General features: G+C 41.0%; 1 protein-coding gene across 1 annotated transcript in view; it reads right to left on the reverse strand.

Moving 5' to 3' along the window:
- Positions 1–1380: 1380 nt before the first annotated feature.
- The window catches only part of ABCB11 (ATP binding cassette subfamily B member 11), a 69397-nt gene continuing 49324 nt past the window's right edge, over positions 1381–21453 (reverse strand). The window contains exons 22-28 of the mRNA XM_073304739.2: positions 11693–11896; positions 8087–8328; positions 7817–7973; positions 6840–7037; positions 4400–4606; positions 3727–3873; positions 1381–2023 (exon numbers count right to left, since the gene is read on the reverse strand). Coding sequence (XP_073160840.1) covers positions 1823–2023; positions 3727–3873; positions 4400–4606; positions 6840–7037; positions 7817–7973; positions 8087–8328; positions 11693–11896 — 1356 coding nt within the window. The 3' untranslated portion in view covers positions 1381–1822. The remainder of the gene's footprint in view (positions 2024–3726; positions 3874–4399; positions 4607–6839; positions 7038–7816; positions 7974–8086; positions 8329–11692; positions 11897–21453) is intronic.

Genomic DNA, 21453 nt, shown 5'->3' on the forward strand with positions numbered 1-21453 from the left:
TGCACCTAGGGGCTGGACATGCCGGCCACTTCCAGGGAGCTGTACAGAGCCAGGGCAGACAGGCAGCCTGTCTTAGTCCTGGTGCGCCGCCGACCGGACTTTTAATGATCCAGTCAGCAGTGCTAACCAGGGTCCCTTTTGACCGGGCGTTTTGGTCAAAAACCAAATGCCTGGCAATCCTAAATGTAGCTGCACTGCTTGGTAATAGTGGCCGCAATGTAATTATGTAGTGGGGAAAGTAACAACGAAACCCACCACAGGAGCAATTTCAGAAAGGGGGATTATACAAAAATGAGACCGCTATTTAAATGGAAATTAAAAGAAACAGTCACAAGAGTGAAAGGTGTGCAAGCTGCATGGAAACTATCTAAAAAAAACATAGTAGAGGCTCAAACTAAATGTATTCCTCAACTGAAAAAGAAAACAGTAAGAGGACCACAAAAAAAAAAAAAGCCACCATAGGTAAACAGCAGAATAAATGAGGCGGTGAGAGACAAAAAGGCATCCTGTGGAAGTCAATTTCTACTGCAGAAAATATAAAGGAGCATAAACCCTGCAAGTCAAGTGTAAAAGTATCATTAGGCAGGCCAAAAAAGACATTTTGGAGAAAGGTGTAATAAACCTCATAATGGAAAATTATAGCTTAACCTTCCTCCAGAGGAAGGCTGTTCCCAATCTTCGCTTAGTATTTGGCTTATGCCTTGAAGCATGATATTTTATATGTAAAAAGGTCAATCCAATCTAATCTAACTGTGAACATTCTCCTTGATTAACAGAAATGGAAATCTTTTTTATTCTTTAAGCTTTACAGAATTTTTACGTGCTCTTTAAAAAGAAATGGCATGATATGGTCACCAGTGATGAAAATGGGATATTCTCTATTTATCTAGCACAGTTTCAAGGTAAGAAAGAAATTAAATAACAGTGAAAAATAATTATTGTGTTCCTTGATTTAACTGAGTATTTATTCGTATTCAAATCAGTTAGTTGAGGCCATTTAATAAAGTGGATAACTAAGAATTAATCTTTACCAGCTTTTGTTCCTCTTCTCAATCTCTTTCGTTGTCATAGTGGAGTGAAGCTGACCTTGTAGTTATTATTTTTTATTTATTTCACAAGTAGCATCTAGATCCTCCAATGTAGGTCAGGGCCCCATGGTGCTAGGCACTATACAAACACACAGTAAAAGACAGTCCTTGCCTGAAAAAGCTCACAATCTAAATAGACAAGAGAGACAAATAATGGGGCAAAAAAGATTTCTATAACCACATTGAGAGTATCTATTTTAATTCTGTCTGTAAAACCTTCAAGTTAGGAAATATTTCATCCCGCCACTAAAATAGAATATAGTATCATACTTGGTTTGTGTTTTAGCCCTATAACTTGCCAAAAGAAGCAATCTGACATACTAATATTCAGGGAGGATTCTTCCTTGACTAACATTTAGTCAAGCAAGTAAGGCACTGTGCAGCCAGACTACAAAGCCATTTTACAAGAGCTCCCCACCCTCGAATAGCTCCACAACTCCCAAATAAAGAGCTGTCTTACCAGGAAGTTTCCTTCTTTCCCTTGCACAATAGGCTAGGCTATCTCCTGAACAAACCAGGCTACTCTGTAATCACCTTGTATGATCCTACAAGGCTTGCTTACTCCAGAAGGCGAGATACATTTTAGGCTCGATAATGTCCCATGTAACTTGTCATATGACAGAGCATTTTGTACCAGGTAATAACTCAAAGGGGTACCAACATTGCCAAACCAACTGTAGCATTCTCATTTAGAAAAATATCATCTTCCACGTTTACACAGAGCCTGTGGTAAATCAGCTAATTGGCGCTCCAGTAGTGACAAGTTTGTAATAAGCTCCTTCCCTGGCCATCAGTTCATCATGAGTGCCCTTTTCAATAATAATTCCTTGAGACATGACAGCTATGATATCAGAGTGTTGAATTGTAGACAACCGATGTGCTATGACAATGCAGGTCCGTCCTTCTCTGGCTTTATCCAATGCAGCTTGCACAGTCTACAGACAATAGACAAAGTATCAGAATGAAAATGTGCCAGCTGAAATGGAGGTCAAGATCTGGAAAATCCCTGATTATTCTATTCCAATTCTATTCAATGGCTCAGCAGTTCCAAAATTTACTGTTGGACATTTGAACCAAAACTGAATCAAAGGTGAAGTTATTGATGTGCTTGGCTGACCCATGAATTAAACTGCTAGTATGTAGGAGGGCTTAGCAAATATGAATAACTCTAGAAATTATACGAGTCCTTCCGTTACATCCTGAATGTCATTTTCGTGCTGATGTGGTTTAAAACTGCCAGTGCTACTTTCATCCCAAGGTGCAAGAAAGCCATGCAAATCCTTGCCTGAGTTCTCAGTCCCAGTGCTGTAGTCTTTAATTGAAGTTAAGGAAATTACTGCATGCTCAGGCCCTTTATGCACACAGTAACTCCTCACTTAACGTCGTAGTTATGTTCTTGAAAAATGCAACTTTAAGAGAAACGATGTTAAGTGAATCCAATTTCCCCATAAGAATTAATGTAAATAGGTGTGGTTAGGTTCCAGGGAAATTTTTTTTGCAAGACAAAAGACATTATATACATATACAGTATATGTTTTAAACAATTTTAAACAAACAATGTAATACAGGTATAAGTTTTAAACAATTTTAAACAAAATGTAATACTGTACTCAGCAATGAAGATTGTGAAGTTTGGTTGAGGTGGTGGAGTCAGAGGGTGAAAGAGGGTGGATCATCCGGCTGCTCCGCTTGATGGTCTTTCCAAAGTGCTGGGGGGTGCTCAACCCCCGGCTCTGCCCCAAGCCAGCCCCCCTTCCACCCCCACCTTGCCTCTTCCTGCCCCTGCTCCATCCTCTCTCCCCAGGTGTCCACGTCCTCCCTCCCTCCCCCCAGCCTCCTCAATGCCGTGAAACAGCTGATTGCTGCAGGTGGGAGGCCAAAGCCTCCCCCTTCATCCCCACACCTCCCGCCTGCAGCAATCAGCCATTTTGTGGCATTCAGGAGGCTGGTGGGGAGAGGGAGGGTGCGGTGCGCAGCCTCCCCCTTCCTTCTCTGTGTCTCCCGCCCACAGCAATCAGCTGTTTGGGGCATTCGGGGGGGTGGGGGGATGCTGCATGCCGCATCCTCACGCCTTCCCCGTCCCCGAGCCTCCTGAATGGCGCCAAACAGCTGATTGCTGCAGGTGGGAGGCGCAGGGAAGGAGGGGGGAGTTGCTGATCTGAGAGGCCGCTGGCGTGCGGGAGGCATTGGGGGAGGTGGAGGGGCACCGATAGGGGCCTTAGTGACGTAACAACAAAACAGCATTAACTGAGATGACGTTAAGTGAGGAGTTACTGTACCTTTGTTTTAATTTATACTTTGCATGTGAAACTTGGTTATTGAATGCTTTGAAAATGGAACTAGTATGAACTAAGGTAACCTCTGTAAGGTCTAAGTCTAAGAGTAGCTATGGCTGGTTGGTTTTGTATTTTTACATATTAGAACGTCATAAATAGTGTTTTAGGACTGAATGTACTCAAAGAAAAAATACTGTCTGTGATAAGAGGGTATCTCTTTATCTAGTACTTTTCTAAGGTTTCTGTATCAGACAGAAACAAATTAAAATTAAATATTATTATTATTATGGACATTTCTTTTATGACAACACACCTAGATAATTATACTGAACCTCCCTCATTCTCTTTTATTGCACATTTACCTTTTCACTTTCCGTGTCTAAGGCAGATGTTGCTTCATCCAGTAATAAAATTTTAGGATCTCGTATGATGGCCCGAGCTATAGCAATGCGTTGCTTTTGCCCACGAGAAAGCTGGGATCCCTGAGCCCCAACATTAGTTTCATATTTCTGAAAAATATACAATACAGGAAATTTTATTCCTAAATGAGCATGTCGGCAATTACAATAATGGATAAACTGGGACAATATTGTGGTGCCCTGTGGGGAGTGGGCCATGAGTCTCCTTTCTGTTTGGTTATGCTGTTTGCTTCCTCTCCTTTTTGTTTGGTTACACTGGAACCTTTCCTTTCTGTCTCCTATCAGAGTTTGAAATTTTGAAAATATTGCTTTCTGATGGTTATTTAATTTTTAAAGTATTTGCCCAACGGTAGGGGGAAAAAAATCAAACCCCAACTCCCCAAAAATAAATCACGACAAAAACAACATTATGCCACTCCTCTCCCCCCAGATCTGTGAAAATAAAATGATCAGTGTTGGCACATGAAAAGGTCCAGTTTGCTTTGGTGAGAAATCTCATTGCAAGGAATACCTTGCCTTTCTCAGCTGTCTTTTGTAGTCCCGCTATTTAGGCCCCATCATAGCATTTGTTTGGTTTTGGTTTTTAGTTTTTTACTGTCCTTGCAAATATACTTACATTTGGAAGGGACATGACAAAGTCATGCAGCTGAGCCTTCTTCGCTGCTTCTATAACTTCTTTCATAGTGATCTCTTTGCTGTTATCACCATATTTGATATTATCAGCAATACTACAGCCAAATAACACAGGCTCCTGAGACACTATTCCAATTTTAGATCTAAGAAATTGTATATTTACTTTCTTGGTATCATGGCCATCTATTAACTACCAGTAAAAAAAGACAAAATACGATATATCATGTCAGACTTGCAACATACAAAGAATGAATAGCTTTTGCTGAAACAAAATAGTCCCAACAACAAGGCTTTAAATATATGCAGCTTTGTAAAATAAAGTCTTCACAACATCACACTACTGTAAGTAACTGGAATAAGAATACTGTTTAGATTTATTTTTAGCAAATCAATATATATTGGGTGTGTCTCTGATCCAGCAAAGGACTTAAACCTATGCTTAACATTAGGCATGTGAATAAACCTGCTGAAGTCAACTGGACTGTTTACACACTGAAAGTTAAGCATGTGCTTGAGTGATTCGCGCAACCAAGAACTCTTTGATTACTCCAATTATTTTTTTTTCAAATGGAGAAGAAAAACAAGCTCAACTGTGCAGTACCTACAAGGGGAGAAGATTTCTGATAGCAGCATGCTCTTTAATCTAGCAGACAAAGGCATCAATAGACCCAATGGCTAGAAGCTGAAGCTAGATGAATTCAGACTAGACATAGATGCATATTTTTAGCAGTGAGGGGAATTAACCATGGGAACAATTTACTTAGGGATGTGGTGGATTCTTAGGCACTCACAATTTTTAAATCAGAATTCATTTTAAGAGAGGTTCTCTAACTCAGACGGAAGTTATGGGCTTGATGCAGGAATTACTGCGTGAAATTCTATGACCTGTGTTACACAGGAGATCAGACTAAATGATCACAAGGGTCCCTTCTGGCCTTGAAATCTATGGAATTATACAAGTCCAAGGAGGTAACAGTATAGTCCACATCCTCTGAGTGGCAAGCAACAGGCACAAAATATTTGTATGCCCATTGTGACCACAGAACTACAGTAGGCCAAATGCTAAAGTCTTTACTCAAGGCCATGTGCATTGACTTGTAAGCAGATTTCACAACTGATAGTATGATACATGGACCTTAATTGCTCAGTTCTTACTCAGGCAAAGCTCCTGCTGATTTCAATGAGGATTTTGCCTGCAAGAAGACTGAGCAAAAACCGAGGTCCAGCTCATTCCAGGAGGATCTTCTTGAAGAGCTAAGTCTGACTTTCCCTCCCTAGCTCTCTCAGATGTCTCTACACTTGGGCTATGTGCAGGGCCGGCTCTAGGATTTTTGCCGCCTCAAGCAAAAAAATTTTTGGCCGCCCCCACTTTTTTTTCGTGCCCCTCCCCGCCCCCGGCTCTGCCCCAACTCCACCCCTTCCCAACCCTTCCCCAAATCCCTGACCCCGCCTTCTCCCCCAGGTGTGCCGCATTTCCCTCCCCGCATTGCTTCCTGTGGCTCCCCCCTGCCCTAGCTCCCCTCCCCTCCACCTGGTTCCCTGAACACACCGCCGCTCCGCTTCTCCCCCCTTCCTCTCAGGCAAGGGAGAGGCAGCACGTTCATGGGAGCAGGCAGAGCAGAGGTGAGCGAGGGTGGGGTGGGGGAGCGCAGGAAGTAACAGGGGGGGTAGAGGAACCGCTCCCCACCTCAGTTCACCTCCGCTCCACCACCGCCACCTCCCCCGAGCGTGCCACCATACTCAGCTTTTCCTCCCTCCCTCCCAGGCTTGCCATGCAAAACAGCTGTTTCGTGTGCGGCAGGCCTGGGAGGGAGTGGGGAGAAGCGGGGCAGTGGCAGCGTGCTCAGGGGAGCAGGCGGAGGCGGAGCAGAGGCGAGCTGGAGTGGTGGGGGCACATTTCTAGGGGTGGAATGGCCGGAGCCAGAATGCCACCCCTGGAAATATGCCGCCCTGAGCACCTGCTTGTTTTGCTGGTGCCTAGAACTGGCCCTGGCTATGTGGATTCTGGGGGGCAGCAGGGTGTCAAAAAGGGAAAGTGCTGCTCTCCATGACACCAGTCCCATCTGTGTGCCTGGATTTCTGCATAGAGGTGTACTACCTCCTTCTCGGGGCTCTCTGTGATTGTTACTGAGCGTCAGCAGAGAGAACCAGCCAAGGTTCACCAACTTAGGTTAGATCATTGGAGAACTTTAGACTGTAAATTTGAGGAAAGATCAAGAGAGCTATACCCTGTTGTGGATGGTGTGAAAATCCACTGAAGTGATCCTCAGCTGTGCAAATGTTACTCTTTGGTAAAATCTCCTATGTAACATTGGAGAAGAACTTTGGAGTCTGAAGATTTCTGCAGCTGACAAGCAGTAAAACTATCCACTCGGACTATCAATACCCGGAGTATCAATATCCAAGTAGTGAAAGCTGCTTACCACACATCCTTTGTCAGGGTCATAAAAGCGCTCCAGAAGCTGGACGCTAGTACTTTTGCCACATCCACTACTTCCAACAAATGCAAGTGTCTGCGCAGGTTTAACAGACACTGAGAGGCCGTTCAAAACTTGGATGTCAGGCCGAGAAGGATAAGTGAACCTGCAGTTGATAAATTCAATGCTTCCCTTGAAATTGTCCTGGTGAAAAAGTGAGAAAGAAAGTGCTGAGAACTGAATTCTAAAGAGTGACAAAACTCCTCACATTAAATATGATTCTTGTTTCCAATATTAGTTTTTGTGAGTGACTTAAGTGCTTGTGAAATAACCCTGGAGACTGAGGAACCCGAAGACTGACTGGCTTGACTGTCCTGTGACAGGAGTCTTCTATTTAGCCAGAGCTATGCTGCTGTATTCATTTTATCAATGCAAGCTTCCCCACACTGCACTGCAAATAGCATAAACATAGAAGGAGACCAACTTTTGAGCTGAGAAGGTAGTTAATTCTCCAACTCCATTCAGAGGTTATGATTGCCCCCAGAGGTCCTATTAACACCAAATTTGATGGTGTTTCTGTGATGTGCTCATACAAGAACCAGAAGATTATAAACATGGTTAGCGACTGAACCCATTTGGATTTAAATCACTGTTGTAGAGGTGGAAGAAAATCTCATTGTCCAGTGAATCCATCCAGCTCCCAACTCTCAGATCAGTTATTAAAATGTATTCACCATTTATTGATACTCCGGGTGAAATTTCTGGTAGACTGGGAATAATTTGACTGCATTTGCATGCTTACATTATAGCACATAGCTCAGTACTTCCCAAAAGGCAAGGATATCTAGCAAGTATTCTGATGTCACCTTACTTTGCTCACAAACAGAGGTGTGTATGGAATAGTCCATAATTACTGGGGTTTCAATACCTATATCACTGGGCTGAATAATGACATTTCCTGCATTGCTCATCTCTACTCTTACCCATTTTTCCCCTCCATCACTATAAATATTGATTTGGGGAACCCGATCCACCAATTGAAAAAAACGTGCAGCAGATATTTTTGCTTTAGCATAGTTTGGAGTATAAGAAGAAGCTCTTCCCAAAGCAGTTCCACTGGTCACAATGGCAGAGATCACCCTGCAGTCAAGGAGGAAAGCGTTTAGCTTGTGGGTTACGTACATTTGTGAATTTTATTGTAAACAACATACTTCTGTAGCAGAGTATGTGGCTGTCTGCAAGTATCTTCTTACCTAAACACATAGCTATAATGAAGTCCTTCATTCTCCACCAAAAAACCCCCATATCGATAAGAGACCGAATTGGCTATGAACACTATACATTGGGCAAAGCCAAAACAGATTCCATAAACATTTGCTTTACTGATTGCAGCTCTGTATGGGATTTCCAGATGTTCTTCATATGCTTCAATAAACTTTCTCTCCTTCCCTATTCCAGCTACAGTCCTAATGTTAGAGAGGGCTTCACTGGAGATCTAAGAAAAAAAATAGGTTATAGGTAAAACACTTAGGAATCACTCTGAAAAAGTGAGACGACCTTCTCTTTATTCCACATTTCAGTGAGAGGGCAATAGGACTGTTTGGCAAATTATAGAAACTAATGATATACAAATTGGTTCAGATGCAATAAGAATGAATGCAAACCTCAAAGAGGACTTTTTCTGAAGTCAACCCTCCTCGGACTAGGCTACTGCAAAACATTCATACTGAAGATGGCCTTGCTTGGGCTCTCACACATGGGTGAATTTCACTTTGCATATGTCATTGGCACCACTATTCCTTAATAATAGAATGTGTCCAACTCCAAACAAAGAGGTATGGTTGTTCTGGCAGACCCCCTCATCAGCTGAAACATGGTCTTCTTCAACTTCCCATGCTGATATTGTGTTGTGCTGGGAGATCTGTGTCCCGCTGAACGTAGGACTAGGGATTTGTAACATATATCTAAGTGTGACCATGGGCTTGTCAATGGCATTTTAGACAGCAATCTCTAGCTAAACTAAGCAACACCGAATATGCCATAATGCTAAATATTTTAAAATATATGGCCTGTGGGAATGTTGGTGTTAATCATAGATAAAAAGTGGTTATTTTCTTGTTTGCACATTTTTAAGAATGTTTTTATTTCAATTGTTTTGTTTCTGTGTTTTTCTTACACCAGTGGTCTTGGAGGAAAGGGTGATAGTCTCCAGTTCTCTTTCTTTGGAGTCAAAATCTTTTATAAATTAAAGGCAGCTGAATTTACTACTTAATCTTTTCCATTGATACCTTGCCAGTTCATGTTCAAGAAAAGTGGCTAGATGGAACATACAGATGAGGGTAAAATCCTGGCTGCACTGAAGCCAATGGGAAAACTCTGATCAACTTCAGTGGAACCAGGATTTCAGCCAGAGGGTAGATATAGAGTAATCCCTTGTCTGTCTGCGTGTACAATCTATTGTGTAATTGTATAATGCAGTGTAGGAAGCTGGTATCCATTCCGCATTGTCTTTTTCTCTGCTTTGGAAACTTTTTTGAGATGCCTGTTAATTGTAAGGATTAGGATCTAGTTTTGTTGCTTGTAAAGTTTGTCTCAACCCACAGTGGAGCTATATTTTCATCAGTAAAATCAGCATACAGAATTTATGCTATACCAGCTTATTGCTTCATCCCATTTGTCCTGTGTGTTTTAATTCACAGGTTTGTCATGTTTAAATGTACTTGCTGTTTGCCTTGCCATTTGTAATGGCTCAGTCTGTTTTGCCTTCTCTTATCTATAGATATTCCTACTAAATTTTGTTTCATTGCCTATGAAACCTTTCTGCATGCAGCATAGAGGAGGTGACCTGAATATGAATACTTAAAAATGATTTAGGTCAATTTTCCATTACATTTTTTCCAGGCCAGTGTGTAGAATTAGTCCTGGAGCATTAGCATGTACCTTGAAGGAGCGAATAAATAGGCCTTGAGAACTTGAATGTTCAGTCTATGTTTTTCTATATTTTAAAATGGCAGAGAAGCAATTGTAGAAAAGACTTAAACAAACCCTCTTGTATTTGGACGGTTGGCTGCTGAATAAATTAGAAAATATCACCAGACATAATCAGTCATTGAAGCATTGAATGCCCTTTTCTTCCTAGCCTCCGGGTCATTCCATTGAGTAATGGCTGATGCACAGGCCATTTGTCAAGTTCCTATCTCTACATCAATTTCAAGAAGGTATTTTGATTGATCATTTGCTGTAAATAATTTAGCCATTGTGAATGAGAGAACAGTCAGCATTAACTCTTCCTAGACTTTGGGTGTCTTTGTTTGAACTAGTGTTATCAACGCCATGAGATGTTAATTATCTTAATTCATGTTGTATACAGGCATGTGGTTTTTTTTTTAGTTTTCCTAGAATTCTGTTAACATAAGAATAATCTAAATTTGTGGAGCTCATTAATGTCTATAGTTTAACTTATTTAGGCCGCATATCCCTGTTTGTCTGACAAACTGTTTGGCCTCAGTCCCAGAGAAGGAGGAATTGTGCTGTGTAACTGCCAGCAAGCCTACATCTGTGAAAAAAATCATTCCATAATCTCTTTTTCCCTCTGCATAAGGGGTAAAAAGGAAGTCTGCACAATTACTAAATGGGGAGTGTTTCTAATACCATGACCTCCAACTGTCCCCATTTTCTTGAAGCAGATCCACAGTTGTACCAGGTATGTTTTTAAATGGATCCAGTTCTGGCTATTGGCAACATGTGGCTGGCAGCATCAGTGACAGATTTTAAGACAAGGAACCCTATGAGCAGCTGCCCTGTTCACCTCCGTTTCTGTCTAGGAATGGGGAGAAAGCACAGCTGCCATTCCCTGTCTCTTCCCCACCACAACTGCTGCTACATGCACTAGAGGTCTTCCAGCAAATGCAGCTAGTGGCTTTGGCTGAGACACTCTGAGTAACTACTGATCTGATTGAGTGCCTACAACCTCTCCACAGAGAACTCTATTAAGAACCACATGTGGAGCAGCCCCTAGATGTTCATTGCCAAAAGACCATGGAGGTTTGCTAACTGAGAAATAGGAAGAGAATGGGAGTGGGAGCACCTGAGAGAAGGCAGACAGTCAGGGAACACTGCACACACAACTTATTCCTCCCTGTGAAGGCTCTCACTCCTGTGATGGCTTGCTTAACAAACTTGACTTGTATCTATTTCCGTCACACATTTTGGAGAACACATACTGAAGTTGCAATGTATTCTTTGTTTGGTATCAAAATGAGACAGCAGAGGAAGACAGCTGCACGGTACAAAAAGTCAAACCAAAAAAGTTTACATTACTTCTATAAAGGAAAGACTTTACTATGCGATGTTCTAGTTTAGAAAATCCAACTGATGTGGAAACAGTGGGCTCCTAAAATCTAGCCTATCCAGTTGCAGAATACAGCTCACTATAAAGCTGTCTTTAAAATCAGCAGGTACTGTTTTCTGGATTAGTGCTGAATTCTAGAATGCAATGATTTCTTAATGCACATGACCATGGTGTCCTGCTGATAGGCTACAAAGAGCATCAGAGGGTGCCTTCAGATATGCATTTTAAAAGCGATAAGCAATAAAAGAGACTGGAATTAGACACTCACATCTTACTGTCTGAGGTCATAGCCTTTTTGAGGAGGAAGTCGCATTCCAAGTAGTAAGTACTTTTAGAGCTGGGAAAGTCTCCATGAAATTTCAGTGGCCTGAAATACTGCCCCTTGTATGTCTCTGCCACTTCTATAGCATCTGAATCACTGATAATTCCAACTGCCTGAGCTATGACTGACACACACACACCGCCCCAAATGCCTGCTAATCAAAAATTAGTTTTCAAAAAACATTACCTGCCCAGAAATTTCCATAGCTTGCTTGTCCTGTGAGGCAAATCCTGTCAACATTTTAGCCTGCACAGCTCCAGATAAGGCTAAAAAGGGCAGGAAGCACATTATAACTAGACTTAGTTTCCAGCTGAAGTAGAAAGCAATGATAATGGCCACTCCAATGTTGGTTACGGAACTGACAATCATTCCTATCTGAGATCCAGTAGCCTTAAAATAAAACAAAAGTAGATTACTGAATTGTATCCCCACAGTAACATCAATCATCATATATGCTTCAAAAGACAATCAAATACCTTCCCATCAAACTTAGAGCATTCTAGATATTAAAATAACATGGCATGGATTAGTCTGTTTAGATTGACTCCAAAGGTATTAGCCCAGCCTAGCGGTCCTGTTTCCCATTGAAGTCAAATGAGAATTTTTGTCAAAACAAAGACTGGAGGCTCAATCTCTAAATGTTTTCCTGACCCACAGACCTTCCCCAGGACTAGTAAAGAAAAACAGTCCCTAAGGATGGTAATAGATATAAAGATGTAATTAGGGGTGAATTTTTACCATTTAGATGACTCCCTTTGACTTCCATGGAAGCTGCTCATGTGTCTCAGTACACGAAATCTGGCCCAAATATTTATGTGTTTTATGTATTTATTTATCTTTGAATAATAAAGAGGTGCCCATAATACAGTTTGTCAACCTAAACGGAAACAGGTTGACAAGGGGAAGGAACAGACCACATAGATTTAGCTGGCTGTAGTTAACCATCCCAAATGGGTAGGGATATTTAACTCCTAGAAGTAGCACCAAGGATATCAAACACCAGTCTCTTAATAGGTACTGCAGGTAGATTTAAGGTGGACACCGTGCAAGCCACCAAACTGCGGAACTGCATAGAGTCCTTATCCAGTGATATATCAGGTTAAAAATCTGGTTCCATATGCTCCTGCTCAAAGAAAGGAGCTATCACATCATCTTCTTCCTTGGACAGGATTTCAGGCATCATCATCTGCAGTGTCAACAGATCCAAAGGAGTCAGGTCCCAAAGATCTCTGGACTACCAGATCCTGTGTAGATGAAATATAACTTCGCCATCTACATGGAAGATAATTGAAAAATTTCTGAGGTGGCCCTTAATAAGACCACAGGCCCCAGAACTGCCAATTTCTCCAGCAACTGGGGTTTGGGAACATGCCTACAGGAGGCAGATCCCATAGGGTGGTATGAAGTGAACTAGAGGTCTCTGCATTTTCCTCTAACTTTCTTATGATAAGGATCCAGGTCTAGATCTCAGCTAGAGTGCACTGAGGATAACAACAGATCCAGAGGGAGGTATGGAGACCCATCTGTCTGTGGAGACCCTGTAGGGGGTTCCAGGGAAAGACCAGAAACACCTTCCTGTCTTTTCTTCCTAACACGAGATGAGGAAGACCTTGGGATCAGGGAAACATGCCTCCTTTTAGAAACCTTGTGTGACACACTTGGAACAGACACATGAACCAGAGTTGAAAAGTGAATTTGGGCTGACACTGTGACAGACCTCTCTGGAACCAAGGGTTTGACCGGAATCAACAGAGGAACTGACAATGGTTCTGTCAATTTGGACCACACTGGATCCAACATTACACACAAATCCATCTCTCTTCCCTGGAGCTGGAGCTAGAGCCATTTTGAAACTGTAGCAGCCTTGTAAGACCCAATAGTTCTGATCCGTGGGAACTGGCACTGCTAACAGTGGCTGCTCTGTCCCTATGTTCCGTTTTCTTTAGTGCTGCAACAGCTGGAACTGAAGATGCTGATGGCCCCAGTTCTGACATGCTGATCAATTCCATCTTCCTGGATCTGCAAATGGAAGTTGGAACCACAGGGTTCTGTTTGGGCCAGCTAGTTGCAAGGCACAAGCTCTGGCACCAGTGAACTGTCTTTTGATCTCTATTCTGAAACCGGGGTGGTCAGACCCTACCACATAGCCCTCAGTTTGAACATATGTAGCCTCAGGGATTTGACTGAGGGAGCTGGAGGAACCAAATCCAGCCCTGACAAGGTTTGTGGCTTCTTGGATCCTTCAGTTGCTTGGAGCCATTGGCAGTCACAGGGGCTGAGACTGGCCTCTTAGACGTAAGATCCAACACCTGATTGGGTCCAGAGGATCTAGCCTCAAGAGCTTCCTTTAGAAGGAGCTGCAAGGGCATCTCCCTATCCTTGCGGGCTCTAGGAGTATAGGTTCAACACACCAAATACCAAGAAGGCAAGTGTCCTTCTCCCAGACCCTTGAGGCACTGTATGCGGTCACTGGATGCTAGGAAGACAGCCGGGCAAGAAGCACGCTTCTTGAATCTCATCTCCTCAACTTCTTTGGTTGCTCCCTAAATCAGAACTGGGAAAAACACTTATTAATGAACTAATTATACTAATGAGCTAATACTAACTATCTTAACAAGAAAGAAGCTCCGACTCTGAAGAGATTGGGGAAGTTCACATCCGTCCAGACACATGGTTTGAAGGATATGAGGGGGTGAGGGTGATCCGCTCTCTAAATAACCTTGCCCTCAGAATGTCTGTGTGGGGGATGCAAAAGAACTCTAGCTGACACTGCTAGAAGAAAGTTCTACTACAGGGTTGCATAGTGCCCATAAGTGGGACTATGCAGAGCCATCGCAAAGAAATTTGGGTTACTAAAATAAAAGTGATATTGAAAATGTATTATGTTAATCAACTTAAACAGTTTAAAGGACAACCCTCTCCCCAGCAGGAGGAGAAGCCATGGAAAGCAATATGATACGGGCACTGCTCCTATGGATCTGCTTCCCAACGGGTGGCAAAGGAGGTTCGTCTCTCAAGTCTATAAATCTATAGTGGGGGAGGGACAATAAGAAAGAACGTGTCATTACTAGTAATGCATAATATCACAAACATTAAAAATGTTCTGTTACATTTTCTAGGGGACAATGGATTTTGTATTGTTTTTAGCATGGTGTCAGTAATAGCAGCAATAACAATGACAGCATACTACAAAATGCAATGAACAGTGTAAGCAGAAATCAGGTGACCCGAAAATGGTTCCCTGCTAGTTAAGGCCGTAACAAAGGAAGACCAAGGGTTTTATAAAATAAGTATTAACGTTTTCTCCAAGGGAAAAAGACCCACAGAACCAGAAACAAAAAGAATTACCCTAAGGGTAGTAGACCCGCTTGCAGCAACTACCACTGCGACAAGCACAGAACCTATATCATGTCCAAAAGTGGAACCAGGACCAAAGAGTGGACTCTCCCCTCTTTCAATATCCAGGACTTTAGTTAATAATGTACAATTTATGCCTAAATCTATGGTTTTAAACTTGTTACATTGGCATATGGCAGAAATGAAACGTGTAAAAATACTGTGTCTAGATTGTCTACTTCTATACCAATTGAAAGATAGGCTGCATATCAATGAGCAAATAAGGGATGCTATTGAAAGTCAGGAAACTCAGTCCTCCTCTGATATTTTTAGGACAGAAGGGTTACAAATAGGGCTGTCAAGTGATTTAAAAAAAAATAATCATGATTAATCATGTGATTAAAAAATTAATTGAAGGGTTAAAATCCATTGCTGATGTAATAACCTGGTATATGGATTTGTGTACAGGCCCAAAGTCCAGAGTTTAGTCAAGCGGTCAGAGGCCTAGCAACTAGTAATTAGCTAAGAGAAAGCAAAATAACCAAAAAATAACTTTGTTTTTGCTAAGATATGCCTGGTCAGCAAAATGCCAGATGTTGGAGGCAATAATTGTGTCTTATTCAAAGTTGCAAATAAAACAAAGAAGCCCTGTTTCTGTTGGGTTAGTTTCTTCTGTAGGAAGATGTTCTTCCCACACATCCAGCCTTGAGTTTATAAAAGGTACAAGCATGTCAGTATAAGATATGGCCTCCTCCCACCTCCCTTTCCCAGGAACCAATGCCTGCCTTAAACACAAATAAACAACTTAAAAGACAATCTTTATTGCCATATACTTTAACTGTTTCTTTGCTTTTACCCTTAGATATGTATCTGTTGGACAATCAAAGAAGCTACTTCATTCCTATGAACCCCAAAGCAGAATTCAACATATATATTTTATACTAATACATTTTATTAAAGTACTAATTAAATGTTAAATGTTAATTTGTCAACTTGAGACCATGGGCAGAAACATTATGTTACCTTTAACCATTGGCTACTGTGCTATCATGTCTTGCAGCTAAACTTACCTGGGGGTGTGGGACTGCCTACCCCATCACTTTCCCCTGCCCATGAAAAATCCATATATTCCATTGTAATCAATTGATTGACAGTGTCTCTGAGCCTAATAAGCAAGGTGACACTCCATCATCACTGTACGTAATAAACTCCTGTGCTTGATCTCTACACGGTGTGGATTTATGTCCTTCATTAATCATGATTGTCAGGGTTCCCTCCCCACTCTGAACTCTAGGGTACAGACATGGGGACCCACATGAAAGACCCCCCCCAAGCTTATTTCTACCAGCTTAGGTTAAAAACTCCACACGCACAAATTCTCCCTTGTACCTTGGGTTTAAGTAATGCTGCCACCACCAAGTGATTTAACAAAGAACCAGGGAAAAGGACCACTTGGAGTTTCCCATCCCCCAGCAATCCCCCCAAGCCCTTACACCCCCTTTCCTGGGGAGGCTTGAGAATAATATCCTAATCAATTGGTTACAAAATGATCAAAGACCCAAACCCCTGGGTCTTGAAACAATGGAAAAATCAGTCAGGTTCTTAAAAGAAGGATTTTATTTAAAGAAAAGGTAAAAGAATCACCTCTGTAAAATCAGGATGGTAAATACTTCACAGGGTAATCAGATTCAAAACACAGATGATTCCCCTCTAGGCAAAACTTTAAAGTTACAAAAAACTGGGATAAACCTCCCTCTAGCAAAGGGAAAATTCACAAGAAAAACAAAAGATAAACTAATCCGCCTTGCCTGGCTTACCTATACTGGTTGCAATATCGGAGACTTGGATTGGGATGGGTTGGAGAAGATGGATTTGTCAGCAAGTTAAGGAAGTATGGGCTGGATGAATGCACTATAAGGTGGGTAGAAAGCTGGCTAAATTGTCGGGCTCAACGGGTAGTGATCAATGGCTCCATGTCTAGTTGGCAGCCGGTATCAAGTGGAGTGCCCCAAGGGTCGGTCCTGGGGCCAGTTTTATTCAATATCTTCATAAATGATCTGGAGGATGGTGTGGATTGCACTCTCAGCAAATTTGCGGATGATACTAAACTGGGAGGAGTGGTAGATACGCTGGAGGGGAGGGATAGGATACAGAAGGACCTAGACCAATTGGAAGATTGGGCCAAAAGGAATCTGATGAGGTTCAATAAGGATAAGTGCAGAGTCCTGCACTTAGGACGGAAGAACCCAATGCACAGCTACAGACTAGGGACCGAATGGCTAGGCAGCAGTTCTGCGGAAAAGGACCTAGGGGTGACAGTGGACGAGAAGCTGGATATGAGTCAGCAGTGTGCCCTTGTTGCCAAGAAGGCCAATGGCATTTTGGGATGTATAAGTAGGGGCATAGCGAGCAGATCGAGGGACGTGATCGTCCCCCTCTATTCGACATTGGTGAGGCCTCATCTGGAGAACTGTGTCCAGTTTTGGGCCCCACACTTCAAGAAGGATGTGGATAAATTGGAGAGAGTCCAGTGAAGGGCAACAAAAATGATTAGGGGACTGGAACACATGAGTTATGAGGAGAGGCTGAGGGAGCTGGGATTGTTTAGCCTGCAGAAGAGAAGAATGAGGGGGGATTTGATAGCTGCTTTCAACTACCTGAAAGGGGGTTCCAAAGAGGATGGCTCTAGACTGTTCTCAATGGTAGCAGATGACAGAACGAGGAGTAATGGTCTCAAGTTGCAGTGGGGGAGATTTAGATTGGATATTAGGAAAAACTTTTTCACTAAGAGGGTGGTGAAACACTGGAATGCGTTACCTAGGGAGGTGGTAGAATCTCCTTCCTTAGAGGTTTTTAAGGTCAGGCTTGACAAAGCCCTGGCTGGGATGATTTAACTGGGAATTGGTCCTGCTTTGAGCAGGGGGTTGGACTAGATGACCTTCTGGGGTCCCTTCCAACCCTGATATTCTATGATTCTATGATTCTATGATTTCTGTCTGGCCCCTCTCAATCCCAAGAGAGAACCCCAACACAAAACAAAGAGCACAAACAAGACCCTCCCCCCTCCCAAGATTTGAAAGTATCTTCTTCCCCATTGGTCCTGTTGGTCAGGTGCTAACCTGGTTAGCTGAGCTTCTTAACCCCTTACAGGTAAGGAGGAATTCTAGGCTACTCTTAGCTGTATGGTTATGACAATGACTAATCGTGCTGTTAAAAAATAATAGAATACCATTTATTTAAATATTTTTGGATGTTTTCTACATTTTCAAATATATTGATTTCAATTACAACACAGAATATAAAGTGTACCATGCTCACTTTATATTTATTTTGATTATAAATATTTGCACTGTAAAAACAAAAGAAATAGTATTTTTCAATTCACTGAATACAAATACTTTAGTGCAATCTCCTTATCATGAAAGTTGAACTTACAAATGTAGAATTATGTACAAAAAATAACTGCATTCAAAAATAAAACAATGTAAAACTTTAGAGCTGCAAGTCCACTCAGTCCTACTTGTCGTCAGCCAATCACTCAGACAAACAAGTTTGTTTACATTTTCAGAAGATAATGCTGCCTGCTTCTTGTTTACAATGTCACCTGAAAGTGAGAACAAGGATTTGCATGGCAGCATGGTAGCTGGCATTGCAAGGTATTTACGTGCCAGATGCACTAAAGATTCATATGTCACCTTCATGCTTCAACCACCATTCCAGAGGACGTGCATGCATGTGGATGATGGGTTCTGCTTGATAATGATCCAAAGCAGTGTGGACCGATACATGTTCATTTTCATCATCTGAATCAGATGTGACCAGCGTAAGGTCGATTTTCTTTTTTGGTGGCTCAGGTTCTATAGTTTCTACATTGTAGTGTTGCTCTTTTAAAACTTCTGAAAGCATGCTCTACACCTCATCCCTCTCAGATTTTGGAAGGGACTTCAGATTTTTAAACTTTCGGTCAAGTGCCGTAGCTATCTTTAAAAATCTCACATTGGTACCTTCTTTGCATTATGTCAAATCTGCAGTTAAAGTGTTCTTAAAATGAACAACATGTATTGGGTCATCATCTGAGACTGCTATATCATGAAACATATGGCAGAATGCAGGTAAAACACAGAGCAGGGGACATACAATTCTCCTGAAAGGAGTTGCATCACAAATTTAATTAACACATTATTTTTTTTATGAGTGTCATCAACATGGAATCATGTCCTCTAGAATGGTGGCTGAAGCATGAAGGACCATACAAATGTTTAGCATATCTGGCACGTAAATACCTTGCAATGCCAGCTACAAAAGTGCCATGCGTATGCCTGTTCTCACTTTCAGATAACATTGTAAATGAGAAGCGGGCAGCATTATCTCCCAAAAATGTAAACAAAGTTGTTTGTCTTAATGATTGGCTGAACAAGAAGTAGGACTGAGCGGACTCGTAGGCTCTAAAATTTTACATTGTTTTGTTTTTGAGTGCAGTTATGTAATAAAAAAAATCTGTATATGTAAATTGCACTTTCACAATAAAGAGATTGCCCTAGAGTACTTCTATAAAAAATACTATTTCTTTTGTTTATCATTTTTACAACGCAAATATTTGTAATAAAAAATAATATAAAGTGAGCACTGTACACTTTGTATTCTGTGCTGTAATTGAAATCAATATATTTGAAAATGTAGAAAAACATCCAAAAATATTAATAAATTTAATTTGGTATTTCATTGTTTACCAGTACGATTAAAACTGCAATTAATCACGATTAAAGTTAATTGCATGAGTAAACTGATTAATCGACAGCCCTAGTTACAAAGCAAAAACAAATTAGGCCTTTTAAAATCAAGTATATCAGTTAAAATAGAGCAGATTTTCAAAACATAAAAAAGACATGTCAGCTACATTAAACATCCTGGGGCTAACAGTGTTCCACCAATGACTGATTGATTCGAGGGTCTAGCTAATGAAGACAGGAACACTGTTAAATATGCATGACATTGCTCATTTGTTTAAACAGACAGGCAAAAGAATCAATGAATTGGTTAAAGTTAATAACAAGAAAGCAAAAAACAAAGTGGGAATGAAAATCATTTGTACCGCTTATGGCGGCTATGCATTGGACAGGGTAATCACTACACTAAGAAATGTTGAAGCTGGAAAAGTGCCAAATCTTATTGAGAATAAACACCTAAATAAATGGTATTGTCCCAAATGTACAAAAGGAACTTCTGTGAATTGGCAATATGTTAAATCATGTAAACAAATTCCTTTTAATACTCTTCAAAATTTGGGCTCTGTGACACCACATCCTAATCAAGGCACATGTTATTCTAAACAATCTTGTTGAGTGTCGGATTCTATGTATACTGTATTTACGGTATCTTTACCAATAGTAAACCCAAACATAAAAATCTTTAATAAATTAGGCACAGTAGAAGGTTACCTAAAAACAGGAATCTACAAAGAACACCTATATCTATGTGGATCTGCTGGTACTTTATTCAGCAACACAAACCTGGTGGGCACTGCCTATGGCTAGTTGCTCCTCAAAAGGGCTATTACTACCTATGTAGGTATGATGTCTTCAACATCGCAACGCCTGTCTGCGGTCATGCCAGCCAGACCCAGCCAAACAAGACAGATGAGCTAGCCGCCACTGTCTCCTTTCCTGTGATACTCACCAGGTGGTGACTCCCAGCAGTAAAATGGCCTACCACATTGATGGGCTGTATTATGTAGTAACTAACAATAAAAAAAATATGTACGAAAATCTTGCATGCAATGTCACCAATCCAAATTTTTATTTTGTCCCTCATGCATGTTATATTATTGACCAAACTACAATTATTCCTGTACTAGCCTTTCAGAATGAAACTATTATTCGAAGTGAACCCAACCAATAAAAAAATCTTGAAAATTACATATTATTGATCCACTGACCTTAACTATAAAAGCATTACTAGTTGAAAAAATACCCATGTTGTTCAAATTAGCAATAACATGTATACAGATGTAGAAGATTTAATATATAATGGTGACTTGGACCTAATTATTTCTACTATATGGAGAGAAGTTACCTTTAAAGTATTAATTGTTTTACAAATAGTGTTAGGTTTAGTTGTGTTCATTTTGTATTGTTGCTTGCATATTTTGTTAAAACAAGATAAATCCTTCCTGAATGCATTAACTAGAACCTCATATAAACACCTAATCAAGTAGTTTAGTATTGCCATAATTGGTAATCTAGGTAGAAAAGGTTGGACTGTTAGCAAATGAATCAAACTCCCTGTGAGTCTTTGTATATAAAACCCCATAAGCCTTTGTGCATAAACTTAAGTGTTTTGTATCTATGATTCTAGTTTTTGTACCTATGATTCTAGAGACTCTGTATTTAGGTTAAATTTAGTGTGTGACCAAGTGGAGGAATGTGTATAATATTTTTACCCTGAGCCTGTTGACCTATGAAGAATATGTCCAGATGTCCAGTAGGGGTCCACTTGTAATTGATGAGATAATGTCGCAGTGATTGATGAGATAATGACCCACTGAGAGATGCCTTTAGCTTATTAAGAATTACTTGTTGCCACAGGTGTTTTCTATAATCAGGACAGATAAG

This window comes from Lepidochelys kempii, chromosome 11, assembly GCF_965140285.1.
Source record: "Lepidochelys kempii isolate rLepKem1 chromosome 11, rLepKem1.hap1, whole genome shotgun sequence".
NCBI classification, from domain to species: domain Eukaryota; kingdom Metazoa; phylum Chordata; order Testudines; family Cheloniidae; genus Lepidochelys; species Lepidochelys kempii.